General features: G+C 34.3%; 1 protein-coding gene across 10 annotated transcripts in view; it reads left to right on the top strand.

The window, feature by feature from the left end:
* EPS8 (EGFR pathway substrate 8, signaling adaptor) overlaps window positions 1-14386 on the top strand; it is a 176069-nt gene that overhangs the window by 106638 nt on the left and 55045 nt on the right. For 6 of the 10 annotated variants that reach the window (XM_072798866.1, XM_072798858.1, XM_072798862.1 and 3 more), the window contains 4 exons: window positions 2255-2334; window positions 3993-4069; window positions 12334-12384; window positions 13889-13956. In XM_072798866.1, coding sequence (XP_072654967.1) covers window positions 2276-2334; window positions 3993-4069; window positions 12334-12384; window positions 13889-13956 — 255 coding nt within the window. In that variant the 5' untranslated portion in view covers window positions 2255-2275. The remainder of the gene's footprint in view (window positions 1-2254; window positions 2335-3992; window positions 4070-12333; window positions 12385-13888; window positions 13957-14386) is intronic. The other 4 variants (XM_072798867.1, XM_072798863.1, XM_072798864.1 and 1 more) reach the window with 1 other exon arrangement.

Raw genomic sequence — 14386 nt, forward strand, 5'->3', positions numbered from 1 at the left:
ATAATAGGGGATCCCTGGGTGGCTCAGCAGTTTAGCGCCTGCCTTTGGCCCAGGGTGTGATCCTGGAGTCACGGGATCGAGTCCCACATCAGGCTTTTTGCAAGGAGCCTGCTTCTCCCTCTGCCTGTGTCTCTGCTACCCACCGCCCCCCCCATGTCTCTCATGAATAAATAAATAAAATCTTAAAAAAAATTATAAATGTGATAATATTGTAAATTAATGTAAATCAGGGAGAGGTCAATATTTCTTTGTTCCTTAATTTAGAAATTTGCTTCTAAGGTGTAGGTAAATATAGGCAGGGCTGTTGGGAAAGCTTGAATTAAACTTAAGTGTTATGAGGACCTTAACTATTCTTTAAGAACTAGGTCAAGTCTCAGCCCCTCCAAAAATTATGGCAGTCAGCCTGGCTTTTCTCTTTGAATCTCTTTAGTAAATTTAAAATAGAGCCACTTATTTGTTTCATATGAATAATTTTGTATCCCTAAGAATACAATAAAGTCGGGCAGCCCTGGTGGCTCAGCAGTTTAGCGCCGCCTTCAGCCCAGGGCGTGATCCTGGAGACCTGGGATCGAGTCTCACATCAGGTTCCCTGCATGGAGCCTGCTTCTCCTTCTGCCTGTGTCTCTGCCTCTCTCTCTGTGTCTCTCATGAGTAAATAAATAAAATCTTAAAAAAGAAAAGAATGCAATAAAGTCTTTCAAAAGTGGGACATGGACTTTCCTTCTTTTTTTCTTTCTTTGAATAAATATTTAATTAACACCTATTCTATGCCTAGTACAGTTCTTACTGCTTGAGAAACAGCATCATTAAATCAAAGTTTCTGCCCTTATGGAACTTCTAGTCTAGGGAAGAATTAATTTAAACAAATTAAGAATTATAACTGTGATAAGTACTTGACAAATTGTTATAGTCTGAGAAAGTACTTTGGAAAACTGTTTAGAGTCTGAGAATGTCTGATAGTGGGCTTTTATCTATTCAGGGAGGTCTGTTAAAGTTTCCCTGAGGACTTTGTGATTGAACTGAGATCTGAAGAATGAGAAAGAATTAATTTGAAGTTACTGGTCTTGAATATAATTTCTTTATGTAGGCTTTCTGTGGCCACCTAATCTGAATGAAGTTCCCTATCATAATGGACCCCCAAATCACCTTTTGTAATAGAAACAACAACTTTAATTTCATATTTATTCACTAAGTGACTGTTTTTCCCCTAGACTATTGGCCCAAAGCTGGGACTGTGTTTTGTTCACCTTAGAAGTATCAGTCATATTATTTGATACGTAATAGTCAGTCAGTAGTTGTTAATTCTACTGCTCCCTTTGCCTTATAATAAAGCTATGATGTGCCCTACCTACCTCTCAGCTTTGAGAAGGCATAATAATATAATATACACAAAAGTCAGAAAAGTAAGATAAGATCCAATATTGCTTAGTGTCACAGAACCCAAGAAGGCCTAAGTATCCAGGAGTAAATAGAAACAAATTAGGTGTAAGCAGTAGTATCTTGGAGAACAAAGAAAGAAAAGGTCATTGGATTTAGAAGAGGAGGTTTTACTCATCTGATTTGAAGAAACTTGTTCAATTTGTGTAATATTTAAAAATGTTTTCTGAAGTTACATATCTGGTGTTAACTTTAAAAATTGCTTTCTCATGACAAGCAGAAGGAATGTGTAAATGGACACCTTCTTAGAAAAAAGGTGCATCCAAATGTGTATGTATAGGATGTTATCAAATATACTTTGAAGGAAGGGAGAAAGAAAAAAAGTTGATGCAAGAAAAAGACTGGAGGAAATGACAGGATTGTTAAATGATAGGGCTCTGGGTGGTATTTTTTCCCCTTTGCATTTTTCTGTATTTTGCACTTTACTGTTGTCAAGTTTTTAAAGTTAACGAACCTATATTAACTTTGATAGTGAAACAATAAACAAAGGAACAGTTTATAAAATTGAGAATTGATTATGAGTTTGAGAAGAATATACAGTTATGCCTTATATATGGAGAGGATTCAGAACTATATTTTAGATTTTTCTTTTACTTGCCTAATTTGCTTATACTTCTAGTGCACTAATGTTAAATGCCTGTTGAATCTTTAGTTTCTGTGCCCATCTATACTTCTGGCAGCAGAGCTCTTTGAGGGTAGAGATCTTTATCTTTGTATTTCTGTCATCCTGGCAGTGATATGAATTTGTTGAATGAATAACTTGGAACTGAAATGTCTTGACCTTTTTATTACCTTTAATCTTTCTTTCTTTTTATAGAACACAGGAGTGAAAACTGCAATGAATGGTCATATTTCTAACCATCCCAGTGGTTTTGGAATGTATCCATCTCAAATGAAGTAAGTTGGGAGGTTTATATTTAATTTGTTGGGATTCTTTTTGTTTTTAAAGATTTATTTATTTTAGGGAGATGGAGAGCACATGAGTAGGGGGAGGGGCAGCAGGAGAGGGAGAGAACCTTAATCAGACTCTGCTCTGAGTGCAGAGCTCCATATGGGGCTTGATCCTATAACCCCAAGATCACGACCTTAGCTGAAATCCAGAGTCAGAATCCTAATCAACTGAGCCACCCAGGTGCCCCTGTTGGGGTTCTTTTTGGATTTGATTGGGGGTTTTGTTTTGTTTTATTTTATTTTTTTAATATTTTTAATGAAAAGATTAACTCCAGTTCTTTATGTAGTTTATTCTTCATAAATATATAATTTTTTTCTATTTCTAAGCTATGGTAATATTAAAAATTTACTATGGTAAGAAAAAGATGGATCAGTATTATCAACCTCAGTGACAGTGATCTAATAGAAAACAGTTTGTTCTGGTATTTTTGTATTATTGCTTTCCATAGTTGAATATATACTTCAGAGATTTCAGTTTCTCTGGAGCATTATGTTTTGTTTATAAAATACTGGCAATTGAGGAAAGTTAAATGTATTTTAGTCTAATCTGTCAAGATACTTACCACTGTGTAAAACAAAAAAGACCATGCAAGCAAATGAAACAATCCTTGAAGTTCCAGGTATAACTTGAAATCACAACCCTTTTATATTCTGCTGAAATGCCAATTTGGCAGTGAAATCTTTTGGACATCCTGATAAAAATTTAATCCTTCTTTGATCTTATATGTTATATCTATTACTTTTATCCAGATATCACATTCTATTGTAACTATTTTACTTACTTGTCTTATTAACAGAACCATGTCCCTTGCCATAATCCTTATCCTAATAGAGTTTTGGGGTGAATGTTTACTGAATAAATTTTAAAAATTCAAGTAATATGTTTACTTCACCTATCATATTACAAGAGGCCAGAAATTGGATAAAGCTGGTCAATTTTATTTTTATTCCTTTTTTCTTTAAATTTATTTTTATTGGTGTTCAATTTACCAACATACAGAATAACCCCCAGTGCCCGTCACCCATTCACTCCCACCCCCCCCTCCTCCCCCTCTACCACCCCTAGTTCGTTTCCCAGAGTTAGCAGTCTTTACGTTCTGTCTCCCTTTCTGATATTTCCCACACATTTCTTCTCCCTTCCCTTATATTCCCTTTCACTATTATTTATATTCCCCAAATGAATACTATTTTGCATTTTGAGTTTTTGTGAAAATAATGTCTATTCCATTGTAGCTTAAGTCATTGAGTTCTTTTTATGACTGGATCACTGCCCACAATTCAATTTAGTATGGCAAACTTAAACTCTTCTAAGATAGTTTCAACCGTATTGAATCTCCTTGCCTGGAGTTCTGACTTGGAGTTTGAGAGGAGGCTGTGATTTGTACCCACCTCAATTCACATTGGGATGGTGTGGCTTACATTCTATTTCTTGACCAGAGCAGGGTCTGGCTCATTTTGACAAACCTAGTCAGCATTAACTCAATATGTTTTTCAAAAGCACACAGACATTGTGGTACGTGGGACTTTTATTTGTAGTTTTGAATTTTTATTGCTTACTTTGGGCTTTAATCCAGCACAATGACCTTTTTTTTTTATTATTACAGTGGCTATGGATCATCACCCACCTTTTCCCAAATGGACAGAGAACACAGTTCAAAAACAAGTGCAAAAGCCCTCTATGGTATGTTTGTTTATTTGATGAGGTATTATTCTACTTCTAACCACATTTAATGAATTGTGTATTAAATTTGTAATTTGATTTGTTTATATTATTTGCAGTGACATAGTGAGAGATAAAGATTGTTTAAAAAAGAGTTTTTATAAATGCTACTAAGACATGACTTCTGCTTATTGTCATCTAATTTAGAACCATAAATGAAACGTATTGCAAAAAATTTTAAAAAATAAATAAGTAAAATAAACGTATTGCAGTGTTTTCTAAGGAGTCTTTTGGATGACATCAATGCCTTAGGTGGATTTTCCCAGCTAATTATTTGTGATATGGTTTTTGATCTTCATGAATGATCCATTTGATTGTGGGCTGACAGTTGACAGGACTTCTTCCTTATAGCTCTTGAATTTTTGAATAGTGTTATATATCCTTTCTTTCTGCACTGAAAAACCAGCAAGCTTTCTCCCTGATTCTTCTATAACTTCTCGTGTCCTCTATAGATTATCTCATGTGTAAATAATATATTTTTAAAATTTAGTATAAAATAGAAGTTACTACTAAAAATAAATTGAGGACTCCTGAAATATACCTCATATGTTTGGAAATGCTTTTGTTCACAAGGTCTGCATGAGCTTTCATTATTGTACAATTATAAAGAATAAAAATAGTATTATGTTTAAAAGACTAAGAGTAGTATTGTGGCTAAGAGCAAAGACTCTGGAACCAGACTTCCTGGGCTCAAAATGAAGTCTGTCATTTATTAGCTGAATGATCTTGGACAAGATTTTTATACCTCATTTTGCTACGTGGAGGTATTTCATAGAGTTGATACGAGAATTAAATGAATTAGTACATGTAAAATGTTTCTAGCACTGCCTTACAAGCAGAAAATAGTGTATATATTTGCTATTATTGTTGAGAATATCATTATTACAATCTACCATAGGAACTAGCACCCTTTATAAATTTAGAATGCTCTCCTTTTTTTTTTTTTTTTTAACATTATCTGGACCTACAGTGTCTTGGCTGTGGTAAGAATGAAAAATTCTAAGATTTTGTGACTCTTTTTCTGCCTGTGTATTGAGTGACTAGGCCTCAAGACTCAAACTATACATTCATAAAATGAATTTTGTACATCCATGGATATATTTTCTTATGGCCATGACACTCTAATTAGTGTTGGTTTCAGTTTTGTCTAGTGCTATATTATGACATCTTTACCATGTCCTAGTAGTTGTGAATTGTAGATCCAGAGAATATATTCAACAAAGGCTTATTTTGTGATTAATATGTACACAGAACAGAGCTAGTAATATATGGTTCTTTTAAAAAATATTTTATTTAAATTCAATTAGTAATATATGGTTCTTGACTTTAAGGGACTCACAGTCTAGAGAATGACTTAAAGGAACTGAAAAAGGACAAGGGATTTTTTGGTTTGTATTTTTTTTCCCAAAAATAAAATAATTTCTTCAGTCTTTCATTTCTAGGCAGATATTCATTAAGTACTTCCATGTGCCAGGCCAAGGTCTTCATAGTCACTGTTTCTACGACAGTCTGTTCAGTCATAGAGATGAATAAGACATGGTCATTGCTTATGCACTCTTTTGGTGAGGTAAACTAGTAAATGCATTGTTATAATAATGAGCTAAATAAGTTTAGACAACAGTGTGTGAAGTGCAGTAGGCGTGGGCAGTTCTTCTGCATGGGTGAGGGTGGTCTAGTCAGAAGGGATTTCTTAGAGGAGTTAAGCCTTGAGCTGAACTCAGAAATGTAAGTGGTGTGCTCCAGACATTTGGGAGGCTCCTGAGTGCTGTAAACAGCAGTATGAACCCTTTGTAAACTTAGACTGTAAGCTCTGTGAAGTTGAGCCTTATCTGCCTTGTTTACTTCAGCATTCCCCAAGCATAGCACAGTGGCTAATGTATAATTTACACTCAGTAAGTACTTGCAGAATGAATATAAGTGAATGAACCACCAACAGTTTGGTCTTAACTGGAGGGTGCAAGGTGGTGCATTGGGAAATAAGATTAGAAATATAAACATGGACCACAGTGGGAAGAATCGTACTAAGGAATTTGGACATTGTTTATAGGGAATGCCTAGCCACTGAAGTTTTGTAATCGGGGGAGTAAAAGGTCTGTTGTCTTGGGCCACTCATAGAAGTATTGAGGATGGATATGATGAGTGTGGGTGGAAATAGGTTAAGTCACGCATCTAAATAATAGCCCTAAGACTTTTGTTAAGGAGAAGAGTATTGATCGTCTCACAAATACCATATATCCAAAAATCTATACTCAGCTGAGAAAGGGGAAAGGGATAAAAAGTAGAATTCATCTGCAAATTTTAATGTTTATTTTGTGTTAGGAGCAAGTTCATAAAATCATAGACCCGAGGATTGAAAATCTTCAACCTAGAGTAGCCTGGGTGGCTCAGCGGTTTGGTGCCTGCCTTTGGCCCAGGGTGTGATCCTGGAGAACCGGGATTGAGTCCCACGTCAGGCTCCCTGCATGGAGTCTGCTTCTCCCTCTGCATGTGTCTCTGCTGATCTCTCTCTCTCTCTCTTTGTGTCTCTCCCATAAATAAATAAATAAAATCTTAAAAAACAAAAAAGAAAATCTTCAGCCTATAAGCAGTAAATTTCTGCTGTCCCCTTTTGAGCTATAGAACAAGCTGAGGATCCTTTCTAAGATGAGATGATCTATCTGAGTCACATAACTTTAACAAAAAATCTTGATTGTGGGCAGCCCCGGTGGTGCAGCGGTTTGGCGCTGCCTGCAGCCCGGGGTGTGATCCTGGAGACCCGGGATCGAGTCCTGCGTCGGGCTTCCTGCGTGGAGCCTGCTTCTTGCTCTCTCTGTGTCTCTGCCTCTCTCTCGCTCTCTCTGAATGAATAAACAAATAAATAAAAGAAACTTTAAAAAAAAAATCTTGATTGTAAGAAAATGTGAGTTTTGTGTAGTGTGACAAAGATGAGCCAGTGTATAGGTAAAACTGAGGATATAAAGAGAGGGAAAGAAAGGGGACAAATCCAAGAGATATTTATAAGGAAGAAAGAAGCCTTAGCAAATGTATTTGGCTTAGAAGTAAACAGGTTTTAAGTTCCTTGAAGTTGCAGATCATGTTTCGTTCCTCTTTGTATCTAATCCTCTCCCCTCCCTCTCAAAAGGGGCTCTCAGTCAATGTCCATGGAATGAGTGGTATAAATGACAGGGAAAAATATGTTGAGATTTTGAGCAAACTTTTGCAATAGGCAAGTTGCAGTTAAAGTTCCAACTGTAGTTAGTTAACATTGAGTATTTAGCTACCCAGTCTCAAGTTGTAACTTTATTTTTTTTTTAACTAGGAAGTTGATAAAGGAGAGATTTTTAATGTAATTTATCACAGTGTATGCATTTTCTTTAAAATTTCTCTTTTCACAATGATTAAACACATTGAATAAATCTTTTAAGAATTAATTTCTTTCCTGGATGGTACATGAACTTCTTTGGGATGTGAAGATACTATTTGGTGCACTAGCACATGAGTTTTACAGTAATGACCATTGTTTTTTATACATGGCCACAGGTTAGATACTGCATCTAGAGCTGCACACAGCTTGTCTTTTTCAAGAGAACATTTTTCAGGTGTGACACCATAATGTGACCTCCAGATTGCTTCAGTAACTCAGTAATTTTAGTCTCAGAGAGGTAGCATGGGTTTTGAGGGCCAACCAATTTGGGCCTGAATCATGGCACTTCTACCAAAGGGGCTGCCATTTTGAGCAAATGATTTTAACCGATTGGCTCCGGTTTCCTCATCTACCAAATAAACATGGTAATAATATTGTGGTATGTATATATGAGAAAATAGAAATAATGAGCCTGTTATGGCATTGAGGAGAAGTATGGGAGAGTCACTTTATGTCTGCGCCCTCAAATTTAATATTTTGATGTTAACTTCCAAATGTTATATGTGTAATTGCAGTGGTACTTGGACAAGAACAAAGGGTAATCTTCATCATATTTTTTAAGCTTATATTCCAGATATTACCAGAAATATATTTTTTTTGGTAAACCCAGTAAATGCATTGTGAACAATACAATTATTCCAATACATTTGTTTCTTTTAGATGTGTTTATTCAAGGAAAGCAGTTAAAATATACTGCAGATTAATAACCCTGTTTTGTCATTTCTTCATTTTGATATAAGAAATTTCAAAGCCAGCATGTGAGAAGCTCTACATCACCAAAATCCCTGACAGTGTAAATAAATAGAAAATAAATATTAATTTCATTTCCTTCAAATATCTCATGACAGTAACATTTCATTTTGCTACTGTTATGAGGGAGTTGAAAATTTTATTTTTTCTAGCTTAGCCTGCTTGTTAAAGTCTTTAAGCACTAAAATTTAGCATTATTTTTAAGGAAGCACTTGTAAAATATATTAAACATTCCCTTCCATCAGGGTGTGGCACCTGTAATCCCTTGTTGATGACTCAGAGAATCATCAGTGCACACTAGCTTGTGTGCTGTGGTGTGCTCATAGTATTCTTTACCTTTACACCAAATCATTCAAAATCTTTTTCCTTTTGAATATTTGTGGTTGCTTTTTCCATGTAGCTGTGTCCCATGCCTGTTACTTTTTCTATTGTTAACATGCCTTCTTCCAACATTGCTTCTGGTATGTATGGGCTGAAAAACTACATAGAAAATCTTAAGTAGAGTCTATAGGTTCTGAGTGGGGAATTGAGAGTCTCATTAAGGTATACATATTAAAATGTGCAAGTTTCAATGTATAGACCTTATGACATCTGTCTGTTCCTCAGAGAACTTATTTAAGTGTGGGCTTTGCTGTGTTCTGAATAGCTGAACTTCCTAGAAAAATAGCTTCTTTTTTAATTAGATATTGCCGAATTTGTAATATACCCATTTAAATAATCAGCTGTTTAAAGTCATCCCTTATCCAGAAAAACTCAAGTTTCACAGAATGACCATTTGGCAATATTTTGTTGTCATTACCGACATTTATAGTAACTTTTTAGATTTGTTTTGTTGTACTGGATAAATATGATAGGCACTGTCTCCAGGCTCACCCTTAAGTTCGAACTTTTTTATGAAGTCAGCAAGGAGAAAAATATCTTTGTGTTCCTTCTATTTTTTTTTCTTTTCAAGGAGGTAAGAATTGAGTATAATAATTGAGTATAAGTAATCTGTAAACCGTACAATTATTTTCTGAATAATTGACTTTACTGTAAACTTTTCTGTACATTTTACACAGTGCTTGATTTATTCTCATAGTAATATTCCTGAATGTAGAATTTTTCTTAATAGATATATACCCCACATATTTTCCTTTTGTACCTATTTTCTCTTCCTGTCCTTTTCTATTTTCTGATCTTGGTTGGGAGTTCATCTCTTTGTGTAACTGTCATAATTGAAGCCCAGGCAATCTCTTACACATTAAAGTGGCATTCAGGAATTAAAACCCATTTCTCGTTTCTTTATCCTCATCATTTACAAGGTGTCTTTTACTTGGGGAAAACATTTAATCCTTCTTTTTTAAGAACATTTTTTTTTAACTCTTAAGAAGTAAATGGCCATAATTATTATCAGCAAGTTAGGCAATGTTAGAGTCACAATTCAACTTCATAGAATGTGTTAGTTCTTTGTGACTGAAAAAGATAGTTTGGCAGTTTTCCCACTTTACCTGAAAATTTTAAAGTTTCTTTTCTCCTCATGGGATAAGTTATCAAGAATGTGTCGAACAGGCCAGTAAAACTAATAAATAAAATCCTTAAAAAAACATAAAAAATTTTTAAAAATTTTAAAAGGACACTTAACTGACAGCTACCCAGGCACCCCTGAATATTAGTTTTTACAAGTCTTGCCATCTTGCCACGTATGCATAAACAGCAATATAGACAAAAGGGAATTATGTTTTTTGTTGTTGTTGTTGTTGTTGGGGAATTATGTTTAAATACTGAGACTTGTGTATTGTTATAATTGCTATTGTACTAAGTGAGGCAAATGACAGCAACATTTTTTTTAAGATTTTATATTTTTATTCATGAGAGACACAGAGAGAGGTAGAGACATAAGCAGAGGGAGGAGCAGGCCCTCCTATAGGGAGCCTGATGTGGGACTCAATCCCAGGACCCCATGATCATATCCTGAGCCAAAGGCAGATGCTCAACCACTGAGCCACCCAGGTGTCCCTTTTTCAAAAGATGTATTTATCTATTTTTGAAAGAGACAGGGGGAGGGGAGGAGTAGAGGGAGAGAGAGAAATTCAAGCAGACTCCATACTGAATGCACAGCCCAATTTGGGGGTTGATCTTACCACCCCAATATCAAGACCTGAGCTGAAATCAAAAGTCAGGTACTTAACCAACTGAGCCACCCAGGCACCCCAAAATCTACATTAAAAAAATTAAGACTTACAGTTTTAGGTTCATAGTAAATTTGAAGGGAAGCTATGGAGATTTCCCATATACCACCTTGCATACGTATAGCCCTCCACCATCAGCAGCCCCCACCAGAGTAATACATGTGTTATAATTGATGAACCTACATTGATGTATCATAGTTACCCAAAGTCGTAGACCTGAATTTAATGTTCCCAATCTGGAAGTTGATTCTCATGTTTTGCAGCAGCATATCAATTCAATAATGCTAAAATAATGTGTAAAGAATTTTCATCATTGGTTACTGAATTCACCTAATTTCATTTAAAGAAATGGGTTTGTATATTCTGGTCTGTAGTATAAAAACTAGTAGGAAAAACAGTAAAACCACAACCAGTGGTACTGCAACCAAATAAAGTTTATTCCTGGCTCTAATCAATTCAGATTGAGAGAGATAAGGAGATAGAAACTGAGGATTTTGTATTGAGAGTTGAGCCGCCTATAATACAAGAAACCCAAAGAACTGCTGTCAGATTGTTATTACTTAATACACTATTAGACCATGATTTACACTCTTAATCTGAAAAAAATTTTTTTTTCAATTTAAAGAGGTAGCGGGTAATAGATGAGTTGGCATTTATACAGATTTTGGGCCAGTGGTTTTCAATCTTGGCTGCACAATAGAATTGCCATTTATAAATCTCAATGCTAAAACTACATCCTAAGCCAATTACTCTAGAATCTCTAGCAGGTGAGACCTAGGCACTGTTTCTCAAAGTCCATTCTAGCGTGTGGCCAAGGTTGAAAACCATTGTTAAAGTGGGGAACGTCATTAGAGGCTTCATCTTGAGTATCATTAAGACTTCATTTATATTTCTCATACTTTTTTAAGGCTTTTGGTGAGATTTTCAGCTTAAGGAGCATAATTACTATTTACAACTGTACTTGAGAGTACATATGATTCTCATAAAAAAGAAATGTACCATAATTGCCTCTTAGGAACCTTCTTTTAAAATGTCCTATTAAAATGTTAATATTAACTTTATTTATTCATTGACTTAAATCACTAGAACTACTAGTTTATTTATAAATCCATTTTATGGCATTTATTTATTGTCAGGATCTTTAAAAGGTAATTTCTTGTTACACATGCATTGTATTTATTGTGTAGCATTGGAGAGAAAGCAGTTTAAGAATTTCTAAAGTGGATTCTTCATTTGGTATATTAGAAATAGCACCTATCTTCTAGGTATTCTGAGTGATCAGTTAATGTCATGGCTTTTTATAAATACTATCAAATAGGCAGTGTTTTTCTATAATACTTATAAAATACATTTCTATAAGATTAAGGAACTATATTAGAAAATTTGGGAGAACAAATTCTTACTACTTCATAATAGAATCTTTAATTACAAGACATACAGTTGAGCTTCAGTTGTGTTTGCCAATCACTTATCTGAAAGACTGTGAAGCATTTGAATGTCCTGGGGTTGCCATATCACAACTAGATACCATGGCAACCACTGCCATTTCTTTTGCTGTCTCCGTCAGACCATAGGAAACAGAACCACCTTCATGTTCTGAGTCTGCCATAGAGGGTTGTGCTAGGAAGTGATACCAGTAATTCTGAAATAGTGATTTTTTTCTAAAATGCTTTTGTCAGATGTGTTCCTTATGTATTTCACATTTCAGTGGTTCTCCTGAGAATAATTACCTTTTTTTTTTAACTATCTCACGTTAATTCTCAGCTAATAATAAAAATATCATAGTTGTTTATTTTTTAATATGTAGATTACAGTCATGTAAGTGAAAGTTACATTTTGTTACATTGGAATAGAAAATTTAAGGTGAAACCAGATCTATCTTTTTGATCACATTATTTTGGTAGGAACAGATGGATCATACTTCTTCAGGTCATCATCCAAACAAAAAAAGAAAGGTAGAAGATACTGAATTTTGTAGTGTGTCTATTTCTCTTAAGTAACTTAATGCTGCAAAAGCAAAAATAGAATATACTGGAATAATATCAAACTGATGTAATATAAGGAGTATGGGTATTTTTCATCTAAGTTTTAAGGTTAATATAAGAGAAGATAATTACTTTCGTATGTATTGGGAAACAATTTATCTGAGTTTTAAATTCTTTAAACATTCTAAATCTGTATATGTACTTTATATTTTTGTATGTGCTTTGCTATCATGTTCAGCAGAGCTTTTCAACTTCTGAAGTTGTAGGAAAATTTTTAAAGTTTCTGTATTAACTGAAAGAAACATGTTTATATTTGAAAAACAGATATCAGGCAAAACAGATATTTGAAAAACAGATATCAGGAAAGCTGCGAAGTGCATGTGTTGTGTGTATGCATGTACGCATGTGTGTTTGTGTCTGTGTGTGTCTGAATATTAGTACTGTAGGAGTCTTGAGGTTTGATCTTGTTTAACCCTTTTATTTTATAATAAGAGTGCTGAGGTCCATAGCTAAGCATCTTGCCCAAATTTAGCGTCCTATTTAGTGACAGAGCCAAAGCTAGAATCAATAATCTTCTAGTTCTTAGAATTCTTTTTCATCATAGCATTCTGCTTTAGAAAGAATAAGTTATCTCTGAATTTACAAATAAGCAAGTTACTTGATTAGAAAGCAACAGACACAAAATATTGGGTCCACGTATTTTATATTTTATTTTGGTTTTGCAGCATTTTACAAAAGAAAATAAAGGTTCATTTTTGCTTTTTATATAGTGTGGTGCAGTAACTTTCTACCTAATGCTCTAACAACTGATACCTACAATTCTGAGTATCACCTTTGTTTGTTCTGTACTTAGTTGTGTGAAAACTGTTAAAGTTTAATGGCAATCAGTATGATTAAATCATATTTTGAATCTCCTATGACACTCTCCATAGTTCAGATGTTGTGAAAGATGTTCCTTGTGGTGGCCATTATTTTGATAATGTGGTCTAACTCATATAATACAGTACCTATGACAGTATTTGCAGTTCGGTTTTTTCCTCAGTATATTAAGAGATGAGAGTTACAAGCCAGTTTTTATCTTTGTATGAAACAGTAGATAATCTGATAAATAAAACCCTTAGGGATAATAATATCCCTTATGGCATTTATGTATTGTTACGATCTTTAAAAGGATTAATAAAACTCTCAGATTGAATAACTCTTTTTCTTACAACATTAATAATCTAGATTTTACCTTTGGGATTCTGAAAATTTGTATTGGGTCAAATTGTTCTTGCATATCATTTGAACTTTCTGTTGTTTTTTTCATTTAATGTGAATAATGAGTGTTTTCAGATACACCGCACAATGGTGACTTGTCAGCTACTGTATTTATATGTGAGATAGACTAGTTTTAGAGATGGCCACAAGGCACTGATACATGAACTTTAGCCTGTTAGTGGGTAAATAATGGCTTTTTCAACTTCTCTTTCAGAACAAAGGAAGAATTATGCTCGAGACAGTGTCAGCAGTGTGTCTGATATATCCCAATACCGTGTTGAAGTAAGATGTTTTAATGTTTGCTAAAATTTAGAGTGAACCTTAAGAGACATAAAAATTTGCTAGTAAAATCAGGATTATGTTTTATTTTTTTCCTATGATGTACTGTGAATTGTGTTGGCCTTTTCTTTCAGATTTTTGTGAAGCTGAAATTTAAAATAAGGTATCTTGTTAGTCTGGGGTCTGTTCATAGAGAATAAATTAAAATTAAGCATTCATTTGTCATTGTTAAAAACAAGACAAAGGCTTCTATTTCATAATATAGAATCTTATTGAAATTACACCTTTGATAGTTTCATTGAGTGGTTTAGTTTTGCCTAAAGTCATGACTAGTCCTATTTAAACAACAGTTTTCTTGTTTAGTTTTTCCTCTGTTCTTTTTTAACATACATTTGCTTTTGATTGGAATCTATTTAGATGACTTTCGCTTATA

Source organism: Canis lupus, chromosome 25, assembly GCF_048164855.1.
Source record: "Canis lupus baileyi chromosome 25, mCanLup2.hap1, whole genome shotgun sequence".
In the NCBI taxonomy this organism is placed as follows: Eukaryota; Metazoa; Chordata; class Mammalia; order Carnivora; family Canidae; genus Canis; species Canis lupus.